General features: G+C 41.0%; 2 protein-coding genes across 12 annotated transcripts in view; one reads left to right on the top strand and one right to left on the bottom strand.

Moving 5' to 3' along the window:
• Nucleotides 1-23,146, bottom strand: part of Dixdc1 (DIX domain containing 1) — a 78,666-nt gene that overhangs the window by 15,029 nt on the left and 40,491 nt on the right. For 5 of the 9 annotated variants that reach the window (XM_021732398.3, XM_078046979.1, XM_078046977.1 and 2 more), the window contains 12 exons: nt 17,752-17,864; nt 15,840-15,988; nt 13,043-13,132; nt 11,870-11,923; nt 10,450-10,500; nt 8,134-8,238; nt 7,683-7,736; nt 7,141-7,233; nt 6,989-7,060; nt 6,235-6,324; nt 5,615-5,776; nt 4,940-5,006 (listed from right to left, as the gene is read on the bottom strand). In XM_021732398.3, the coding sequence (XP_021588073.2) occupies nt 4,940-5,006; nt 5,615-5,776; nt 6,235-6,324; nt 6,989-7,060; nt 7,141-7,233; nt 7,683-7,736; nt 8,134-8,238; nt 10,450-10,500; nt 11,870-11,923; nt 13,043-13,132; nt 15,840-15,988; nt 17,752-17,864 (1,100 nt within the window). Of the gene's footprint in view, nt 1-4,939; nt 5,007-5,323; nt 5,374-5,614; nt 5,777-6,234; nt 6,325-6,988; nt 7,061-7,140; nt 7,234-7,682; nt 7,737-8,133; nt 8,239-10,449; nt 10,501-11,869; nt 11,924-13,042; nt 13,133-15,839; nt 15,989-17,751; nt 17,865-20,425; nt 20,566-23,146 lie in introns of those variants that run through there. The other 4 variants (XM_005334230.4, XM_078046981.1, XM_040285198.2 and 1 more) reach the window with 4 other exon arrangements.
• Nucleotides 20,658-23,146, top strand: part of LOC144377184 (uncharacterized) — a 57,422-nt gene continuing 54,933 nt past the window's right edge. The window contains exons 1-2 of one of the 3 annotated variants that reach the window (XR_013437885.1): nt 20,870-21,016; nt 21,842-22,325. Coding sequence is in view for 1 of the 3 variants with exons in the window: in XM_078046989.1 (XP_077903115.1) it covers nt 20,658-21,016 (359 nt within the window). In the remaining 2 variants the exon portion in view is untranslated. Of the gene's footprint in view, nt 21,017-21,427; nt 22,326-23,146 lie in introns of those variants that run through there. The other 2 variants (XR_013437884.1, XM_078046989.1) reach the window with 2 other exon arrangements.

Genomic DNA, 23,146 nt, shown 5'->3' with positions numbered 1-23,146 from the left:
ACTTGTATTCCTTTTAAAATATATGATAATTTTGTTGTTTTCTCTCAAGAGTAAATGGTAAGCAACAATATATGTAAACTTTGTAAAATGGTATTTAAGAAACAAAAATCAACTTCGGAACTAGAACAATTCTAAGTTTTGTACAAGCTCTGCCTTAACTGAGATAAGGCTTTGGGTGAGGATGGCTTTTGGCCTGAGCAACTCCATTTTAAAAACTCCAGTTTGAAAACTTCAGTCTCACCAGGCACATCTACAGAGCCCTCCAGTAATGCCTCAAACAAGTTACTTCCCCTCACCCTGATAAACAGAGTGATGCCCCAGGTAGGCTGTCCTTGCCTGATAAGAAGGGAAAGGCAAGAAGATCAGGGTGGAGACCACCTGACCCCAGGATAAATGATGTCATGGAAAAATCCAGTGGTAGCTGATAAGGATTGAAGGGGTGGGGGGTAAAAACCCCAAAATTTAGTATAAATAATAGAGCAAATGAACAGGGATTCAGCCAGCTGAAACAAGGATTCACTCAAGCTGGAGAGCCTGATGAGATATGAACTGATATCCCATCACTTGTCATTATTTCCTGAGCCTCTGTGTGATCCTTACCACTCTCAAACTCCACCGCCTCATCTGTACCTTGGTGAGAGCTGCAACTCTTCCTTACAACCCTCTCCTTAACCAGTCATCCACTCCAAGCCAGGAAAAGCCTGCCTTGGTTCCGGACCTGATCACCATGGTCTGAGTGATTGTGCATGTGCTGTACTTAAAAAGCCTAAGGCTTAAGACTTTTGATATGACATTTGAACTTAGCACGCAGAGGGAATGTCTGTCACTAGCCTGTCATAATTAAGTTTGTTTTACAGTGCTTAGAATTAATCTAGAATTGTTTGCAGTAAATTAATTAATCTAGAATTGTTTACTGTGAATGGATAATGTCTATTGGAGTGCCTAGCATTAAGGATTGTCGTTTTCTTCATTAAGAATCTATAGATTGAAACTGTATTAAGTAATTTGAGGAAATAAAGCATTGAAAAAGGAAAAAATAAGTAAATGGTAAGAAAGGAAGGGAGTTCAAAAAGAAGACCAATTTTTAGTAAATTTGGTTGGTATGAAAAAGAGAAAGGCCATAGCCAGGGGGCAATAAAAGGAAGGTATTTTGAGACTTAACATTCACTTTATATCTTTCATATACCCCACACTTTATCAGATCATTTCTACATAATATTTCATTTAATTCTCAAATATTTCAAGTTTATCTCATTCCATAAGAAAGTTGATTCGGTAACATTAATTGACGTTCTTGTCCACAGTCACACACTCTGCTAATCTAAGTGACAAAGTCAAAGTTATACCTCAGATCTGTCTGATTTTATTTTAACCTTTTTGGTACTGGGCATTGAACCCAGGGGTACTTAACCACTGAGACACATCTCCAGCCCTTTTTATTTTTTATTTCGAGACAGGGTCTCACTAAGTCACTTAAGGCCTTGCTGAGTTGCTGAGGTTGGTATTGAACTTGCAATCCTCCTGCCTCAGCCTCCCAAGGCACTGGGATTACAGGTGTGAACCACTGTGCCAAGCTTGTCTGATTGCACATTTTGTATTTTTCCTACTTTAGTGTTTTGTGGACATAAGTTTGAAGTCCTTTGGACCCACAAAGAGAGAACTAACTGGCATTCAAAAATGTATCCCTGAAGCTCAGAAAAGAGTTGGAAATTAAAGATAAAATTTAAAAATAATCAGTTCATAAGAGCAGTTGAAGCCATAGAAAAGGATCACCTAAAGAGAATCTGAAAAGGTCTAGGTGTAGGCCTCAAATGGAATCCAAGGGCACATATAACATTCAAGAGAGGAGAAGAAGAAGAAGGAGAAGGAGGAGGAGAAGGAGGAGGAGAAGGAGGAGGAGAAGGAGGAGGAGAAGAAGAAGAGAAGAAGAAGAAGAAGGAGGAGGAGGAGGAGGAGGAGAAGGAGGAGGAGGAGGAGGAGGAGGAGGAGGAGGAGGAGGAGGAGGAGGAGAAGGAGAAGAAGGAGAAGGAGAAGAAGGAGGAGGAGAAGAAGGAGGAGGAGAAGAAGGAGGAGGAGAAGAAGGAGGAGGAGAAGGAGGAGGAGGGGAAGGAGGAGGAGGAGAAGGAGGAGGAGGAGAAGGAGGAGGAGGAGGAGGAGGAGAAGGAGGAGGAGAAGGAGGAGGAGAGGAGGAGGAGGAGAGGAGGAGGAGGAGGAGGAGGAGAAAAGAAGGAGGAGGAGGAGGAGAAGAAAGAAGGAGGAGGAGAAGGAGAAGAAAAGGAGGAGAGGAGAAGGAGAAGAAGGAGGAGGAGAGAGGGAGGAGGAGAAGGAGGAGGAGAAGGAGGAGGAGAAGGAGGAGGAGGAGGAGGAGGAGAAGGAGGAGAGAGAGAGAGAGAGAGAGAGAGAGAGAGAGAGAAAGAGATTCAAGGGTACCCAAGCTAGGTGCGGTGTGCAGGCCTGTAATCCAGTGGTTTAGGAAGCTGAGGCAGAGAGACCAAAGTTCAAAGTGCAGCCTCAGCAGAAGCCCTTAGCAATTTAGTGGGACCCTATCTTACAAAAAAAGAAAAAAAAGGTCTGGAAATGTAGCTCAGTGGTTAAGCACCCCTGAGTTCAAACCCTGATACCAAAAACAAAAACAAGTAAGCAGTTCCTCTTGTTCATTTTATATCTCCAATGTTAAACACTGATGATATAAAATGAATGTTCAGCAAATATTTGTTGAATAAGTAACTGGCTGACACTGAAGCTGAAGGAGAAGAATGTTTCCAAGAGACTAAGCAAGAACATTAAATGCTTTTGGAAAGACAATGAGTACCTGCAAAGATTGCCAATTAAAAATGTATATACTTTTCTCAGTTTTAAAAGACAGGACAGGGGCAGGGATTGTGGCTCAGCAGTAGAGCGCTCGCCTAGCATGGGCAGGACCCGGGTTCAATCCTCAGCACCACATACAAAAAAAGGCATTGTGTTGTGTCCATCCACACCTAAAAAATAAATATTAAAAAAAAATAGGACAATGAAAGACAAGGTGTGAAAAGTGATCACTTGATTAAGACAGTGAGCAAGACAGCAGTTAACAAAAGAAAACTAAGGGGTTGGGGATATAGCTCTGTTGGGAATGTGCTTCCCTTGAATGCATAAGGCCCTGGGTTCAATCTCCAGTACCACAAAGAAAGAAAAAGAAGATTAAGTTGAGTAACTGAGAAAAGTCAACTTAGTGGACTAAGCAGTGAATGGAAGTGAGGAAGAAAAGAAAAGTAGATACTATCATTTTAAGAAGTTTGATATAGGAGAATAAGAGAAATAAGTCAGTAGTTAAAGGGACAGCAGAGTGACACAAGTTTTTGGTTTGATGAGATGACAGACATTTCAACTTATTTGTGAACTTAAGAGACATTTCAACTTATTTGTGAACTTAAGTATCACTACAACTTTTAACACTCTAGTGTACGAACCACTGTAAACTTGTTTGTAGTGTTTTTGATAAGCACTATGTGTGAAAGAAAAGAATTTTTCTAGGGAGGGAGGAATTTATTGAATTTTTGAAAAAGAATTTCCAAACATTTAGAAATATTTACACTGGCAGTTTACACCACTCACCTAGAGAAAATACTGAAAAGGATAACAAAAAAATTAGAATATTTTCAAAAAAACAGAAATGACTATTACAAAGCATTACTAGGAAAAGATACTCAAACTCATTTTGAGACTAAAATAATTTGTTTCATTCCCAACACAAATACCTTACCCAAGAGAAAAAATGTATCAGAGGCTTGAGAATGCTATTTTTATTAACTCTACAAAAATATTTTTTTAATATTTACTTTTTATTTGGACACAATACCTTCATTTATTTATTTTTATGTGGTGCTGAGGATTAAACCCAGGGCCTCGCATGTGCTAGGCAGGCACTCTACCGTTGAGCTACAACCCCAGCCCCACTATTTTTTAATAATAAACATTTAAAAAATATTTTTAGTTGTCAAAGGACATTTATTTTATTTACTTATACGTGGTGCTGAAAATCAAACCCAGTGCCTTACATATATACTAGGCAAGCACTCTACCACTAAGCCACAACACCAGCCCTACAAAAATATTTTAATTTAATATTTGTACACATATTTTAAGAGTTTTTCTTTAGGATCTGTCTTTTAATGTGTTTTTTGTTTTGTTTTCTAGTAGTAGAGATTGAACCTACGGTTTTGTATATTCTACACAAGTACTCTACCACTGAGTTACATCCCCAGTCCTATTTAAATTTTAAAACAGGATCTCACTAAGTTGCCCCAGTTGAAGACAATGTAAATATCATTAAGCAAAAAGGTAAGATGTAAACTAAAATAAAAATTGACAGGCAAGGTAGATTTCCACCAAAGTGAATCTAATGGAAAAAAACAGAATGAGTGGGCATGGAGAGGGTTAAAACGTAATTCCTAGCTATGGACACTAGATGGTGCAAATATTTTCCAGGACTTAAATTTTATTGACCTAATTACTCAAAACTTTTAAGGAAAATTCCCCCAAAGAAATTAAATTTCTTGACTCTATGAGAAAATTGATCTTTTTCTTTCTTGTGTGTGTATGTGTGTTATTTATGGCTACAGGGTGATTTGTATGTGTACATGTGTATCTTTGTTGTTTTCCATTTTGCTTTTGCTTGGCATAAATGTGTTGAACTTGCATATTTTCCAGATATCCTAGCCCCTCTGAGTCAGCAGCATCCTGCATGTGCCTAAATGACTGTTGGGTTGATGGTGGCAATGATTATGATATGTGTCCTCAAGGTTTTAGAACTAACTCAATTCTACCACTGCTAAGGAAAAACATAAAAGCAAAGTACCACAAGAAAAATCTATCCCCCAAATATTGTTGCATGGAAAATAGCAAATTTCTGGTCTAAGATACTAGGAATTCCTACAGAGTCATGATGAGTACTTACTTGAATTAGGGGGCCAGGATTCCCGGTATTCACTACCTGCTTGCATTCTGGGTGACTTGCTCCAAATCTGGGGAGTCACACAAATCACAGAAGTTATGATCAATGAAAGAACTTAACCAAGAAACTTAAATCATAAAAGGAAACCTAAAATATATACTTTTCTACTACCTCTTCCACAAAATACAAAATTTAACACATTTATCTTAATGATAGTTGTGTCAATTTATGAAAAGCTTTCTAGCTTCCAATGCATTTCTCATATATTTTTTCATCCAAGGCCAATTTCATTATGGCAGAAAAGGAAGAAGAATAAGCATTAAAGAGAGATCATGCGGTCAAAAGCCACAATTAAACAACTATGCAGCTGCTAAGACTAAGAGTTACCATGAAGAGTTCCTTCCCTGGATTGTCATACCATGATGAATACATTTCCACTGAGAAGAAAACCAAAGAGCAAACCAACTGGAATCTTCATCTTTTTTTTTAACGTAAATTTTTTATGACAGCAGAATGCATTACAATTCTTATAACACATATAGAGCACAATTTTTCATATCTCTGGTTATATACATAGTATATTCATCTTTTAGTGCTGCCTTCATCTAAATTAAAATTTATAAAACCAAGCTTGCTCATGGAGCTTGCTTAAGCGAAACATGGCAACAAGAGAATTACCTTCCTTTCTTGTTTCTTCTGTGTCTCCATGACGTGGAGGCGCTCCATTAGGCTGGAGATGCCCTGCTCCAGGCTGTCAATGGTGTGGTGCTGAGGATCATGGCCACTGAAGCTGTTTCGCAGGCTGCGGAGAGCATCTCGAACAAGCTGCAAGTCACTGGTCTGTGGATGAAAATAAGGTGCTGTTGCCAAAGTACAGTACCATATTATTAGTCATGTCGCAGCCACTGGACTTAAGAAGATAAAAGAGAGAAGTAGATCTTTTATTTTTGTGGAAGAAAGTTTCCTCCTCAGACACAGGCCTACTGTTTGCCCACTAATTCTTAATTTTAGTAAGCTAGTGCCTCACATCTTTTTTTTTAATTTTTATTAGTTATTGATGGACCTTTATTTATTGATTTGTTTATATGTGGTTCTGAGAATCAAACCCAGTGCCTCACACATGCTAGGCAAACGCTCTATCACTGAGCCACAACCCCAGCCCTAGTGCCTCACATCTTTACACATCCAGCAGAAACAAGAAATAGGGGACTAGAAGCCTCATCAATAGGGGATGGCTAGGACACTGTTCTGGTTTCAGCAAGAAGTGGCAGGCCTGTGTTCTACTCCTAGGAACCTACCCCTCTGTGGGTGATGGAAGCAGCTCCTTTTCCTGCTGTTGGAAGGAGAAAACCATTGCTTTGAGAATTGTGACTGTTGTAGTTGGTTACCTGTAGTAGCCAGAAGAAATGATGCCTGTTAAAGGGGAAGTTCTGAATCAAGACACCCTGTTTTAATTTTCTTCTTTACATTTTTATCACTTCCTGACAGAGTATATAGTTATTTGTTTAACATTTCTGTAAATATGTAAGCTTCACCAGCACCAATGCATTTTCCCTTTTGTTCCCTGATAAATCAATGTTGTACTCAATGCTTGCAAGGAATGGTGGATGTAGAATGAATGAAAGGAAACTTTAGCCTGGAGGCCAACAAATTAGCCTCTGTCACAGTCACTGGAGGGTCTCCTACTCCAAGCACCTCCTCCCTTTGCTTTGTAACAAAATAAGAACAGTGTAATATTTTTTGAACCTGACTGTGGGTCAGGTTGCTTTAATACAACCATATTAGTTATGTGGATTATGTCAGTAGTATTTCAATTTTCCAAATAAATCTTGCACTTAGGGCTCATCTTAAGGTCACACAGTGTAGACACAATAAAGCTGGAATTTGAAACCAGGCTTTTTTTTTTTTTAATCTTGGAACCTATACTCTTAACCCCCTCCCCATATAACCTCTCAGAAAATTGTCTGTGGCATTGGTTTAGCTCTTGGTGACAAACAGAATCTCCCTCTTTGCCAGGAAATGTGGGAAGGAAAACTCAAAATTCTAGGTTACCTCATCTACCTCTCTTTTCATACAGTGAGCCAAAAGGACATCTTTGTGTTCTAGTTCCCGTTCTAGATCCACCTGCAAAACAGAGATTAAATTTAAAAAGGGTTTCTTCAAGCCAAAGGGACAGGAAAACCAGTAGCTGAGTATGTTCTGACCTGCTGATGACTGGCATCTGAGAGTTTTCGGAGTGCTTCTTCCAGCTTGACCTGGTGCTGTTGAAGGAGGCGATCCTTCTGCCCCAGCTCTTTCTGTAATAGAGACAGTGCTTTCAGATGTGTAGCGAAACCCTCTGTAATGCAATTACACAGAGCCTCAGCAGGCAGGCCTTTCCCCAATATACCAGGAAGGTGTGACACACCACAACAGCCTTACACAGTGCAAAGGAAGGGTAAAGAGGATGGGAACTACCATTTGTAAGAGGACCACCATGTGCCATCCAAGCTAAAGACAAAGATAAACCTGGAACTGAAGTTTCCAGACTCCAGGTTCTGTGATCCTCCTAGGAATGCTATCTATTCTTCAGGGCCAGTAAATCAAGGAACAAAGAAAAAGATTTCCTTCCAGAAAACAAGGATGAAAACAGAATAACTTAAGTGTTCCTTGAGCAACAACAATGGGCTATTCATAAAAGGTCAGTCTGGTGGAAGTCATTTCCAAAACAATATTCATTCTTTTTTTCCCCAATATTTATTCTTACTTTATATTCTCCCAAGAGCCGGTTCCTCTCATCCAGCTTCCTCTGCAGATCCACCTGCGATGATATAAAGATTTTACTGGCATGTGCAGCAACCTTCCTAGAAATGAGCTATTTGGTAACCAGCATTAATGTTGGCAGTTACAGCATACAGCACAGAGAGGGCATAGTTATGATAAAAACACACCGCTTCTCTCTGTGTCTTTAACTAAGATAATCAGACTACAGAACTACAATTTTATCTCACTGTCCTCAAACTTCAAGAGGTCAAGGACCTTCCTGCCCAGTGTGGTATGGGCTTTCACCTAGGAAAAAAATTAATCTGATGGGAAATAAAGATAACTGCAGACACTGAAGGCAGGCATCTCAGAAGCAAGATAAAGGGACATCAGGATGGCGGATCTACAAGCAATAAGGGGTCTCACTGAGGTCAGAGATCATACATTTGACTCACATTCTGGTTCTGAAGCTCATCTTTGTCCATATTTGCCCTCAGTAGTTCTTGTTTGAGCTGAAGAACAGCTGTGTCCTGCTGAGTCAATCTCTGTTGCAAGGCATCCTGGGGGAAAAAGCATACTAATTATTATGGTTTCAATTAATCAATTAGTCAGTTATTATCAAAAGTTACTAAATCCTTGACCACCATTAGTTAAGGTAAACTGGGAGACAAAAAGAGTATAAGGATCTTGCAATAAGAAGCCGACATCTGTCTTTTTTGAGGAGAGTAGCATCTAAGGAAAACTTTATCCATTGTTCTACCAACCTGATTGAAATTAGATTTTTTTTTCACCTACCACTCTTTCCTACCCTAAACTTCATTCCTGACTGCCTGATGTCCTGAGAATAAGATCAGATAGACCTAGACTCAAATTAAAAGTCTACTTTTGTGACATTGACTTGGACAATGAACTCTCCCTTCTCCCACCCTGGCTTTCTCATCTATATCTTGGGCATATAAATACCCATCTAGGGCTGGAGTTGTGACTCAGTGGTAGAGCGCTTGCCTAGTATGTGTGAGGCACTGGGTTAGATTCACAGCACAACATATAAATAAATAAATTAAATAAAGGTTCACACTGACAACTAAATATATTTTTAAAAAATACTGCATCTAGCTTAGCTCTTTTTCCCCTCTACCTCTCTGTACAGTTCCCATTTCCTAAAGGGTTGGTCCTATCCCCAATCACCTCTCTACTCATAAAGAATCACTTCCACTCTGGGGATCACTTCCACTCTGGCTTCCAGAGCCCTGCTGCTATCCCACTTCCACTGGCTTCCAAAGCCTATTCTGAACCAGGATTGGGATTACATTTCCACCGTCAATGTGTTCTTGGACTGATGGTTCCTCCTTCCAATTTATAGGATCTTACAGCTGTAGGCTGTCTTTCCCTCAGCGTGAACCCTCTTAGTTCCTACCATGCCTAGGAAAAGATAGGCTGGATGTACTTACTTGTAAGGGCCAGCTGTAACACATTTCCCCAACCCTCGTGATCTCAAATGAACTACTGCACTGGGGCTACATTCAGTATATTTATCCTGACTTTTCTCTCTTTACAGACCGCAAAGAATGGTGCAGGCCCTGAACAATGTGGGAGCCCATTCTTAATTATGCTAACTGCCATGACAGTAGATGGCAAAGGCAGTCTAAGATGTCCCTGGCATTGGTAGTTTAGAAGAACATTTGCAAAGTGTGCTCCATGGGATGTTAATGAGTTACAAGAAAAAAGTACTTTTTTGGTTAATAATTCTAAATTTTTTTAGGCCAACCTCTTTATGATAGACCTTCTCAGATCCTTTAATATGCTACTATCCACTGGGAATCTTCAAGATAGCACTTCCCAAATGTCTTTGATCATGAAGCATATTTGTGCTTTCAAATATTTCAAAACACTAAGATTACAAAATATACTTTGAAAGTTACATTCCAGGCTAGTCCATGACTGGCTATGCAAGGAAGAGGGGAACAGCAGAGGCTTAAGAATATCTTCTTCTACTTTTGGGTATTTATTCAGTAGAAAAATCCCACTTAGATGAAGTAACAAACATTAATGGTTATTAGCTAGATCATGGGTATTAGCAAAAGACTGGAAAATAAAATACCATCAATAGAAATATGATAAATACATTAGCATATATGTGTATATTAAAACACTACGAAAATATAAAAAATGCCTAAGAAGGTCTTTATTGAAACAGAATGATCTACAGGATCCCTTGCTAAGTGCAAAAAGCAAAGTGACAAGCTGTATTTACAGTATACTACTATTTGGGTGAAACAGACATTATACATATGTATATTTTACAATATACAAAAACATTTGCTGATAATTGATACATTACCTCCAGGAAAGAGAACTAGATGACTGGGGGAGACAGAAACGGCAGGCAGACTTTTCCTGATCTGTCCTTTCATACCTTTAAACCACTTGAATGTTATTAACTATTCCAAAGCTAAGTAAGTAATATTTTTCTTTGGGAATAAAAAGGACATTCTTTCATATTGAAGAGAAGTACTTTACACGTGGAGACAACTGAGATGGCACAGAGGGAAATGGTAGCACCATGAATCATAACTACCAGACATAAACCTCAGGAAAACAAAGATACATTCTTCAACATGCCTCAATTCCCACCCACAATAGTACAAAGCCTATTAAAGACCCCTAGCAAATTAAAACGATTCTCCTAGCACCCAACTATTGCCACTTACCAATAAACTACTTTACCTTACAGAGACTTTATTTAAAGAATTAAATATCTTCCTTTTTACCTTTATACCCTGTAAGTTTCTGGCTTCTTGTTTACATTTCAGCAGCTCTTTCTGCAAACCAAATATAGTTACATCAGATGGTGGCATCTGGGTTGCTTCAGAAGCATTACCTCATTCTGTCAGTGAGAAGACAAAACCCAGTTGACCATCCCATGAACGATTAACCCTCTACTGAGGCAGACAGATGTGGTCCAGTAAGCATTAAAGGCTGACCCACAAAAACAAGAACAGGACCTACTCCATTCTTCTCTGTGGCATCTCAGCTTAATTGCCCAGAAACAGTCTTGCCAAGGAAAAAAACATCCCATCAATCTCCACAGGCTCTCTATATTTTTCATTCTTCACCAACAAGAAAATCTAATCATAATAATCTAAATCGCTCTCACTGAAATATATAACCATATCTAAATATGCCTATGTCCATGTCATTAAATAATTATCTCAGTTCTTAAGGTTCAGCTAAGGATTGAAGAGCTTCTGGACTCCACTCTCTTCTTTTCCTAACACATCATATTTAATTTGCATTTCCTAATGCATCATATTTAAAATGCACCCATTTAATTAACATATCCAAAATGGGATTTTTTTGTGTGTGATACTACTGGGGATTGAACCCCTAAAGATACACCCCTGCTCAGAGCCACTGACTCAAACCCCACCCTTTTTATTTTGAGACAAGATCTCACTAAGTTGCCCAGGCTGGCTTCAAACTTGTGGCTCTACTGCCTCAGCCTCCAGAGTCACTGGGATTATAGGGGTGTGCTACCACACCAGGCTCTAAAATGGTATCCTTAACCTGGACTCCACAGATGGGATTGAAAATTACCCTATTAAAATTCTCATCTGTGGGCTGGGGTTGTGACTCAGCGGTAGAGTGCTCGCCTAGTGCGTATGAGGCCCGGCATTCGATCCTCAGCACCACATAAAAATAAATAAAGGTATTGTGTCCAACTACAAAAAAGAGTAAAGATTTTTAAAAAATTCACATCTGTGAGTATGTGTGCATGCACACAGGTATATTTCTGGGGAAAGGGTTAACGTCTTTAGTCATATACCTATGACTCAAAAAAATTAAAAACCACTGACCTAAAACAATTCTGCAAAGTATTCATAAAAATACCACATTGATATTAGACCCATTTTTTCTTTTAATTAGAAAAGAAATATTTCAAACATAGAGAAAGTACAACCAATTATAACACATATATCTATTACCCACAACCATGATTTAAAAGGTATTACTTTTTTTCACATGTTTGGATATATCTCTGTCTTTCAATTAAAGACAAAATACAGGTAGAGGTTCAGCTAACATCCTGATTCCGCATCCCCTTCCCTTCACACAAAATTGTCTTGAAGTTTGTGTGTAACACTCCCATTATTTTTTTTCAAAGGGTAAAAGGCACATGTCCTGACATACCTTTAGGTCCTGATTCTCCACCATACTCTGATCCAAACGGCTTTGAATTATAACCTAACGTAAGAAAAAAACAGATGATTATACAACTATGATATGAAATTCAGAAGCCACTTTGTTTGAAAAATATTTATCAATCACCTTCTAGATATCAGCTCTGCACTGAGGCTACAAAGAAAAGGAAACAGTTCCTGCCTTCTGATGGAAACATAGGCCCAAAGTGCAGCAAATAGAACAATATGAATAATGCTTAGAATAAGTATGTGTGTATTGGGAGCAGGGGATAAGATAAAGGGAGAAAGAAAAATGACAAGAGATGAAGTTGCAGAAGAAAATAGGGGCCAGATCATGAAGGGCCAGTAAGGATGACAAGAAACTGATGAAGTCTTATGCAAAGAGATAACAAAGTGAAGTTGGCCTCTAGGAATATTATTCTTGTTATTTATAGAAAACAAATTAGAGGACAGAAGAGGAATTAGGAGAACCAGTTAGCAGGAAACTAGAATGCTGGATGAATGCCTGAATAAATTAGTGGCTATGAGAATTGAGACAACTACATGTAGAGGGAAGGATCAGAAAGGATTTAAGGATGACATCCAACTTTCTGTTTGGGACACTGGGTAGATGCAAAGAGATGTACAGACATCCAAAAGGACAAGTAGTTTTGGCAGTTGGGTGGAAGACAGAAAAACTGTTCAGTTTAGGTCTCACTAAAATTGAGATGTTTATACCATATATAAATGAAAACAGTCAGCAGGCAGCTGCATGTTGCATATACAAATCTAGAACTCCATAGAGTGTTTTGGACTGCAAATACAAAAATAAGAAACAGATGGGAAGTGAGTAAAGACACGGAGGCAGTCTGCCCAGGGGACTACATAAGACAGATGAGGACCCAGAGTAGAACACTGAGAGGCACTAACATTGAAGACATAGGCAGTAAAAGGGAAGCTTCAAAGGGGAGCTGAATTTAAACTCTCTGAGGGTAGGGTCTTAGGCCTGTTTTCCCACTACCATATCTTCAGCACCTTGAAACAGCGCCATACAGAGTCAGCAACAAGAGTTAGAGACAGCAGAGAGCAGATTCCAAGAAGGTGTGGTCAGCAGAGTCAAATGCTAAGAATAAGTAAAATATATACACTAGATTAGTGTCCAGTTACAAAAGATGGAGCTCACCAGTTGTTCCTCCGGATTGGCTCCTGGTTCACAGAGGGCCAAAGGCCTTTCCTGTTCATCTTCAGGTAAGGATCCATTGAGCAACAAGGCCTGAATAACCAAAAAGGCAGAAAGAAACTTAAATTCCCATCAGATGACTTACTCCAGAGATGGGCTTGGTAAGCTCACTCCAACTGAAATGGCAGTTCTGGCTTCCTCCAGAAATCTCCTTGGTACTTTTGCCCCTAGATACTTCCAATTCCTTTCCTTGGGACCAGCTTCTTTTGTCAGACCCATGCTCTAGGCCTCTTTCATCTTTCTGTATACAAGTGAACCCTCTGCTCCTGGGCTCCTTAGCTCCAGAAGAAAATCTAAAAACAAATCTTCCTTTCAGAAGTGACAGAGCATATTTAAAACCAGAGCTGCTCAAACTGCTCAAACTAGAAAGGATCTAAAAGCAGTAAAGAATTATCCTGGATTAGAAAAGTGTATCATAATGACTTATTTGGAATACACATGACTTGAGATTGTTTGATTTTTGCTTTAATAATTCTTCATTTTTACTTTCTAAGGCAACCTGGATAGAATAAGAAGGAAGACTTCTTTACAAAGATGTCCTCATTCATTTTAATTCCAGGTTCTGTTTGCATTAGAATATTAGGGAGTTTCCAGGAATCCCAGTGACTTCAGAGGCTGAGATAGGATTATAAATTCAAGGCCAGCCTTAGAAACTTAGGAAGTCCCTCTTTTAAACTTTTACAAAATAAAAAGGACTGGGGATATAACTCAGTGGTACAACACCAGTAGGTTCCATCCCCAGCACTGAAAAGAAAACAAAAAATTTAGTGACTGGAGGCAGGCAGTTAAGGAAGTCCAGCTTTAGGCCCCCTATGTGTGTTCTCTCAAGACCCTATCCTAATATTGTATTTATATTTCAAAACCTTATTCTTAAAGTTGAATGTCTCCCCAAATTGTATACTTAAGCACTCCCAAAACTTGGATCTGTCCCTTTAGGAAGGTATTATGAGACCTATCAGACCAGTGAAAGATTAAAAAATATGTTCCTATTTTATAATACAATTCTGTCTCAATTCAAAAGAGAAGAATTACAGAGGTTAAATCCTGGTTCAATTGATATAACACAATTTCATCATAAGTGTTGATAAAAACATCTTAAAGTCCAGCCAGTGATTGATCTACTAAATACTGCTAATAAAATATTAGTAAATCAAATTAAATTGGCTATTTCATAGAGTTATGGAGAGAAGCACAGACATGTACAAGACATGTATAGTCAGGGCTATTCAGGGGCTAAGGGAGAGTAGCAGTACAGAAATAGTGACTAATGGAAAATTGTTCAACTGGTTCTAACTAAGGCATACTAATAAATCGGAAATCCTCAATGTGGCTTAGCATGTAATTTGTTCATCTGTGAAAGAGTTAAGAAGTCCAGTGGATGCTGTGAGTCCTTTTGTATTCTACAATGGAACTGAATTCTCATTGTGATCATGTGCCTATGAATTAAAACTCCCATTTGCAGGGAATATTAAGATGCTGACTTTCTGCCTGTCAATTATCTTCTCTTTCTGTTTCAGCTGCCATCATATTTCTCCAAGGCTAAGATACAAACCAAACCAAGAGCTAAATTGATGGATATACATGCTCATATAATGCAAATTATCCTGGGAAAAACCCGACTGGCTACAATCCCTAAGTTCTCTATGGAATACCTCCTAGTCAAGCACAGGAAAAAAAAATCATTAAGATATTCCTTAATGGAGTGGCAGAAAAAGGACCTAAAATGCCTCATAAGCTAGATGTTTTTAAAATATGGAGCAAATAAAGGAAAAACCAACAACTTTCTTTGGGAATGTTTAGGCAGTAACATTCCTCCAAACATTCCCCCAAGCCTTCACAGTCCCTGGGGATACATTATGCAAATTATTTTACCACAGCACCAATATCCTTTTTTCTTTAGGAACCCTTTGTGTCCCCACCCTGTTGCTGGCTGGCTGGGAGCACACCCTCCATTGCCTGCCGGCTGCCAGAGCCACACACATAATGTGGGCTTTGTTTATGTGTCCATAAATATTTCACAATTCAGAAGCGGTGCAGTTCCCAGCACAAACAGAAAGGAATATTCCTAGGCAATTTCAGGGTCATCAGCACACTATAAGGGCTCCCCCAAACAGAGATGGTCACACAAAGACAGAGGATTGAGGGGGTCATTGAGGGTGGAAACCATGTCAAGTGGGTCACCAGTCTCTGAAGAGATTTGCCGAGCTGACACTGCAGGTACAGGAAAAACTAAAGGGCTTTGTTGCTCAAGGAAAACCTTTTCTACCTGATCACTGGGACTTGGCATCCACTTGCAAATGCATTAGGAGTGGGCTAAATCCCTTAGCTAGAGGAAAATGGAAACCTGGCGGCACCTTCCTTAGTGAAGAATTCCTGGGAGAAAATTCCTGACTATTCACAGTGCCATTCTTGGCTGAAAGCTGCAATTGCATATTTGTAACCACCTAAAGAAGACTGCCTGTGAAACAGAGTCAGAATAAGTGCTTGGTAGGGGCTGGTGATGGCCCCGGAGCTTGAAGAAATCCTAACAGCTGTGCTACAAACCGTCCACAAAGTCCATTTGAAGCACTCACATATTAGCAATTTTTGCTTTTTGTGTACTACTATATCTAAATTCCCTCATTCAACTCTCATCTCATACAAAACTAAAATCAGGGGTTTTTTTTTTCAATTTACACTAGTGACTTAAAAATAATAATCAATTGGTGCACTGAAGACAAACTACAAGAGAAAGAGCTACCTGTAATCCTGATATCATTTTCTTTGCTTCCTCCATTTCTTTTTCTAAATGTTCTTGTTGTTCCAACAGCTGTTCTTCCCATGAGGTCTCCAGATAGGTTCTAGGGCTCCCAGGTCGCCAGTCTCGGGATAATGGAGAGTCTATCTCCTCTACAAAATGAAAGGAAGGGGTATAGTTCATGTTGGAGGACACTGATTTCCAGCAGAAAGCGTTCACAAGAGTAGTTTACAGGTTCAGGTCACCTGCTTTCTGAACCTGTCCTCACATATAAACTGAACTCTCCACCAGGTGGGGTTTGTGAGGCATAAGGAACTGACTGTTAACTCAGGTTTCAGGACCAGCAAAGCATCATTCACTCTGCTATGGAAAACCATTTCTTAAACTCTTAGGAAGCAGTAGGACTCCCACCATTAGAGTCTTAATTCTCTAGAATTGGCATTCCCAAAGCCTGAATTTGCCAGATACAAAGAAAGAAACTGTCAGGTGTAATGAAAACAAAATTCCTGTTGGTTATGCTAGAGTTTTAGAAGGGAGACCATGATTCAATATTCCTTTGATTCCTTTGCATCACGACTGAACCCCTTTCACATATAATACTGTGTGAGTCACACAGGAAATAAACTAATAAAAGCATACTTACAAAACTGTTTAATATCACTCCCTGGTTTTATTTCCCTACCTTTAAAGCTTCTTTGCTCTGGTTTTCTCATCTATTTTATCTTAATTGTATTCAGAGTAACTTAAAATTCATCATGAAATAAAAAAGAGTATAAGCTCTTGGAGTAAATGTCTTTATTCATAAAAGGAGTATAATAATTCCTCTGGGTTGTGGTAAAGATTAAAAGAAGTAACTTATGGGTGGGGGATGTAGCTCAGTGGTAAAGCACTTGCTTAGCATACACAAGGCCCTGGGTTCAATCCCCAAGACCATAAAACAAACAAAACAAAAACACTTCTGTGCAGGGACTGGTGGTACCTGGTTCGGAGTAGGCACACAATAAATATTTTCCTCCTCCCTCTGCAAGGTCCCAGGAGTTTCTGACTCAGTAGTATGACTAGCTTTTTGGCCGTAATGGTAGGACTGAGGGGTAAGAAAGTATGGAAAAATTTAATTACAGCTTTTCTTCCAAGTACTTCGGTTTCATTACAACACTTATGAGTGAATGAAATTCAATGTAACTTTTATGCTATGCTTCTTCTTTGCTTTTCTTTATGTTTAGGTTAAAAAAAAAAAAAAGGAGACCAATGAGATTGACCACGGAGAAGCCTAAACAAAGGGAAGTCTTTGAGGTCTCTCTGTAGCCCTCATGTGGAGCCTGATGTAGACTTGCTCTCTAATGTGTATTCTCCATTCATACTCTACATTCCTGGCCCTAATTTAAGTTAGAGAAGTACCAAAATTGTTTGTAAAAAAAATAGGAGTAATAAAAGTTGTTGGCTGGGGTTGTAGCTCAGTGGTAGAGTGCTTGCCTAGCATGTGTGAGGCACTGAGTTCAATCCTCAGCACCACATAAAAATAAATACACAAAATAAAGGTATTGTGTGTCCATCTAAAACATATATATATATATATATATATATATATAAATTTTAAAAGTTGTTTACCTAAGTAAGTCTTCTAAATGTTCTAAAGGTCCCTAAAGTCCTTTTCTAATTAATAGGCAGCCAGGTAGGAAAGGGCCTATCTATGCTGCTGCAAGATTTTTGACAGCTAGAATATCAGAAAGGACAGTAAGAGGATAACTACACTAATTGGCTCTTGGGCATTACAGCCCTCCACAGCTAACCTCACATGCACAGACCACAGAGAGGGACAAGGCTAGGGAGCTTAGAGGTAGATAATCAGGACCTCCAAACGCTTCAAGTTCAGAGACTCTCCTTGAGCCAACCCAAGCAGGCAGACAGACAGTACCTGTTCTGTTCTCTATTCCTTCAGAGGGAATAATCACAAAATCTGCCTTCTCCTCCGACTGTGTTATAATGGACTCACTCTTTGCACTGTGAATTGGACTGGGTGAAGTCAGGCTGTGATTCAAGAAAAAGGAAAAGAAGCAATTACTACAGTTGTTCAGAAGCCAGCTTTCATAATTTATCCCAGAGAGAAGTCTTAATCATCTTACCCATAGTGCCTAACACAGCACCTAACCCATAGTAAGAACTATTTATTAGATGATAAACTTGTTTAATGAATAATCCAGTCCTTGAAAGTCTTTTCCACAACAAGGATGCCTTTAAGCATCACTGATTTGAGAAGAAAATTATCAGGACAGGTAATCTAGCATTTAAATAACTTTAAGATTTTGTTTTGTTTTGTTTTTTACCTTTCACTACCTCCACCATCACCATTCCCCAAGCGTGTGTTCTGAGACAAATGCCAGCATGTGTCTTAGTAGCTTTTGGAGCTAGAAAAAAACTTTTATTTCCAATACACTGATCTCTTACACAAGCAATACCAGCAGAGTGATCACAGATCAGCTCTATCCCCAAAGAGATAGGGTCAGGATAGCTCGGGGTAGAAATTGCTGGAATGAATATAGTGTATACAGGCTGAGCAGAGGGGCAGTGATTTATCAACAATTGAGCCAGAAAATAAGGGTAAGATGTCAAAAGGAGAAAGATCTGCAAGGAGTAGTGAAATAAGGGTTCACTTGATTTACTCCCATCAAAGTAAATCATTACATATCTCTGCCGCAGTATTTTCAAATTGTCATCAGAAACCTCTCAATAATTCTTAAGTTCTGATATAACTACTATCCTTCAGAGGCACTGTTCAGATTTTCAGGGAAGAGGAATTTTAAATCTTTGGAACCACAACAAATAATAAGACTAGATGGGAATGTGAGGCTGATGCTTCGGTCTGAGAGGGATAAAGGAGTCTGAAGAGCCATTTCTCCCTGCACTGCACCTTGAGAATATCAGCACTGAAACAATCTCAGGGGCTGTGGGGTTTGCAGGCCCAGCCCCCTTATAGAATTCCTTCAAATTCATCACCCAGACAACAGTGAAAGTGTCTAGGATTCACTGACCCACTTAATGTGCCCCTGAAGTCTTCCAGACTAATCCTCACAACAACGATCAGGAGTTAAGATATCATCTTCCTAGAAACCCACAAAAAACAAGAGCCAACCACAGTGAAACAACCAAAGACTTCAAAACCTCATGTAAAGTAGCCTGAGGACTACTGTCCACAGTTGAAGTGTTTTGGTGGATATGACCTTAGAGAGTACTATATTCTGTTGCTTCTCAGAACTACAGGAAAAAAAATTATAGTTTTGTGCTACTCCACATTTTAAAAAGTTGCTTAATAATATGTATAGATCTACAACACAACACAAACAGGCAAAAGGGGTAAGGAGGATGAGAAAGCCCAATGAGTGCTTTCCAGAACCCCTGTTCATCTCTCACCACCTATGCAATCTGTTTCAGACCAGCATGAATTAAAATGCTGGAAAAGCTCTCAACTAAAACTGCTATGTCATTTATAAGATTTATGACTGCTCAGGCCTCAGCATTTACCTCTTATAGAAATGGGAATCCAGGTGCAGAAAGAAACCTACAACAGCTGCTCCTCTTTGAGGAATAAGGCAGCCCCGCTTTCTCAGCTGACAAGGTGCTATTGCTGACATGTTCCACTGCCTGCATCTGGCTGGACTCCAGGAGGTAGGTGCCAGACAAAGCGAGGACGGGGACAGAGGTAGTGTGAACTTAGGATGCTGGAAAACTGCTTTCCTAAAAGCGCAGACGCATGCTCCGTTCCTCCTCCTCCTCGTAAGTGAGCTTTTCCCCATATAAGGGCAGAAGGGGGCGGATGCCTGGATAACCAACCCCTTTGGGGGCGTGGCAGAGCAGCCAAAGGAAAACAACATTTCTTTTTCTTGAATTGAGGCTGCCTGGGTGAGGCCAGAGGTAAGACCAGGAAACTAGATGGCCAAGTCAAAAAAGGGGAAGGACCTGAGAGAAAAATCCAGAGGCGCAGGCCAGAGCAGGGAGGGTGCTGCCTCCCTAAGTATTTCAGGATAAAGGAGGTGCATTAAATCCTCTACCTCAGGTCAGAGTAAAGTATTTTAATGCTAATTAATTCTAAGACTTTGGCTCCTCCCGGACTAGTTTAAAAGACATAAAATAAACAAAAAATCCCCTGCTTGCTATCATAATCCTCTCTGAGATCAGAGAACAAATGATTACAAATCAGGTCCAACTGGTAATATTTTTTAATTACCACAGGTCTAATATCTCTCCAATGCTAATTTATTAGACAAGAAATCCCCCCCCCCCGCAAAGACCAAAGACCCTTCAAATTAGACTCAATTTTTTTTTTTTTAGGCGATAGGCGATAAGGAACAGTCCTGTCTCCTCCCGAAGACACCTCCTTTAGCAGAGACAGAAAAGGGCCAGTCCTTCCTCTATAGCTGGCTCCAGATGCCTAGAACCACCGTATTTTATAGTTATAATCCCAGGCCAGCAGCCTGTCCTCCCCAATAAAGCGCCACGACTGATCCCCGTCTCTGTGGCCAACAGCATCCTCCAGTCCTGGCCTTACTCCCACCCATGCCCCCACCTGCAAAGCCCAAGTGGCTTCAGCTCACCATTTAACTTGGGTCCCTCCCATGGTCCCCTCCTGGCTCGGGCTTCAGCAAGCCTGCTTCTCTGGGTGAAGTGGAAGGCTAAGAGTCACAGCTCTCCCAAATTCAGGCATGTCTCCCCGCTCTGGGGCCCGAAGAACGACTCCCGGGACGAGCCAACCCGCGGAGAAGCTGGTCCCAATTGCCGGAGAAAGTATAATGGGCAGAGGCCGGCGTCTTGGCACCAGAGACAGGGATGCTCCCGGGTGTGAAGCGCACTGTCCCAGCAGCTCAGACTCTGCCGCAGCCCAGCCTCGGAGGAAGCCGCCTCCTCTTGTCGACAGCCCGTTCCTGGCAGCTGCATCCTAGTCTCCGCGGCCGCGCGGCTCTGGGCATCCCCGGAGGCGGAGGCATCTCAACCCATCTCCGACCCGGAGAGAGGCTCCCAGCAGCTCCGGCTGCGCGTCGAGTCCCCAGCCGCGAGCGTGCGGGTGATCCCGCTCCGCACCGCCTCCCCTATCCCTCCCACCTCACCCGCCTCCCTCCCGAACCTTCCCAGGCTGTCACAGGCGACGAGGCAGAGCTGGGCTCGGACCCAAGCCGCTCTGGGCAAAGGTAGGGGTGCGAGCCGGGGATAGGAGCGGGGTCCGGGCAGCGGGGAACGGTTTGGAGCCCCAGGATAGGCGGGGGAAGGGCCACGGATCGGAAGAATCACCCGGAGGATTCGAGTGATCCTGATCCTAAGAAGCGCAGATTGGAAATCGCTGCCGCTCCACTGCGACCCCTCCCTTAGTGGACCCGGTCTAACGCGCAGGTTTAACCCGCAGGGAGCCCAGCCCGGCTTCCCGCAAGAGGGGGAAGCTAGCGGGGTGGAGACTCGGGCTGTCCCTAGGAAACCCGTTGGACGCCCATTTCCTCCCACCTTCCCCTCCGGCGTTTTATGTTTTCTCCTCCCTCCCCCGCCCACTCCCCCCACCACCACCACCACCGCCGCTCTCCCCCCCAAACTGAGGATCTTTTTGCTAGGATACAGTGACAGGCTGGCCCGAGGTTATGGAGCAACAGGCGGGCAGGGCTATGCCCGGGGTATCCCTGGAGCTCCAAGGAAAGGGGATCAGACCTAAGGGGCTATCCTTCCTATCTTCCGAGCCACTCTCCGGACCACCCACATCCCTGGATCTCCCGGCAAGTCTCCTATCCCCTTCAGGGGTACTCCCTGGGGCGGGGCGGTGGGCGGGGACAGAAGTGCCAGGGCCTGCTGGTCCCTGGTAGCAGTGAGAAGCCCACTCCTTCCCTGGGCACTTCCGGAAGAAAAGGCAGAGTGTGAATTCTCAGTGAGTTGAGTGAGGGACTGGCAGAAGAAGAAAATGGCAAAATCGGGAAGGAGAAGAAAACAAAGGAGAATGAATACAAATTATTCTCCTCCAACCCTTCTCCTAGAACAGTGGTATCCTGAGCAGCCTTCTTTCCAGTGGGTCCCTCAATTACAATCTCAGGAGCTCCAGCCCCAATCTAAGTCCTCCTGCTTGGAGGAAGGAAGCAGGTGCTTTCAGGAGGAGATCCATTTCCTCATCTCTAACTAAAACAGGCACTGTCATCAGAAGAGTAAAGGCTTATAGACTGCAGGAAGCAAGAGATCTCATTATACAAGGAAATATCTTTTGATTCTGTACCAACTGATAGTCCAAGCAGAAAGCAAAAAAGCAATGGTTCAGACTGTCATTAAAAGCACACATATTGCTCAGTGGTTATGGGCTTGCTTTTGGGATGATGAAGATATCTTCCAACGGGATAGTGGTGATGGCTGCACATTATGAAGATACTAAATGAGTGTGCTGGATTGTATACTTCAGAATGTTTAATGGTTGATGTATGTGCATTTTATAAATAAAAAAGAACACCTCTTAAATGTGAAAATTTTAAAGTTGATCAAGGTTTCAAGTATATTAAAATGCTGGAAAGAGTTCCATATGACCTCAATAAATTAGAAAATGGTCTGTCAAAATAGGATGGATTTTTATGAAGGAAAGACATAAGAGAAAAAAACAAATATATAGAAGGAACAATTAGGCTTAAACAGAATAGACTTCACTGGTTAAGGTACAAGAAAAAAGTCACTACAGAGTAAGTAAAGTATGATTCATCAATAAAATGAAATTAGTAAAAAAGCTAACATGATCTGAGGATGTGTTTGCAGGAGTGTGATTTACATGAGTCAGGAAAATAATCTTTTTCTTTCACTACTCTTGGCATTGGTCAGGCTTTTATTAGAGCAGTATCCTGTTCTGGTCTCTGCCCTTGGTTCTAAAGGAGACTGAGACAGCCTCTCCACCTAGAGTCATAAACATTATTAGCCCACTCAAATACATACTGATCTGCCACCATTTCCAGCCCTGAAATTGAATATTGGAATACTCTTAATGCTTCAGACAACTCTGCTCAATTTCTTTTCTTGCTGTGAGATTTATACAGCTTTCTCCAGACGTAACTTAGGAGTCATACTCAGGATCCAAGACAGTGCAATGAAACTGGCTATCATAAACATTGGCAGCTGGTACACAAATGTCAGCACCACTAGGCTGGGATCTGACAGGTCCCAGGCATGCCCCCATGTGGTCACAGCTAAGCATTGGCACTGAGGCTCCACAGTTTCTCTGTGTGAAAATTCACCAGCCTCATTCACCTCCTGTCAATACAAAATCACATGCAATGCTGAGGGCTCTCTTTTAAAAGTCAAACTGAGGA

Source organism: Ictidomys tridecemlineatus, chromosome 4, assembly GCF_052094955.1.
Source record: "Ictidomys tridecemlineatus isolate mIctTri1 chromosome 4, mIctTri1.hap1, whole genome shotgun sequence".
NCBI classification, from domain to species: domain Eukaryota; kingdom Metazoa; phylum Chordata; class Mammalia; order Rodentia; family Sciuridae; genus Ictidomys; species Ictidomys tridecemlineatus.
This window is presented reverse-complemented; position numbering and strand designations above follow the sequence as displayed.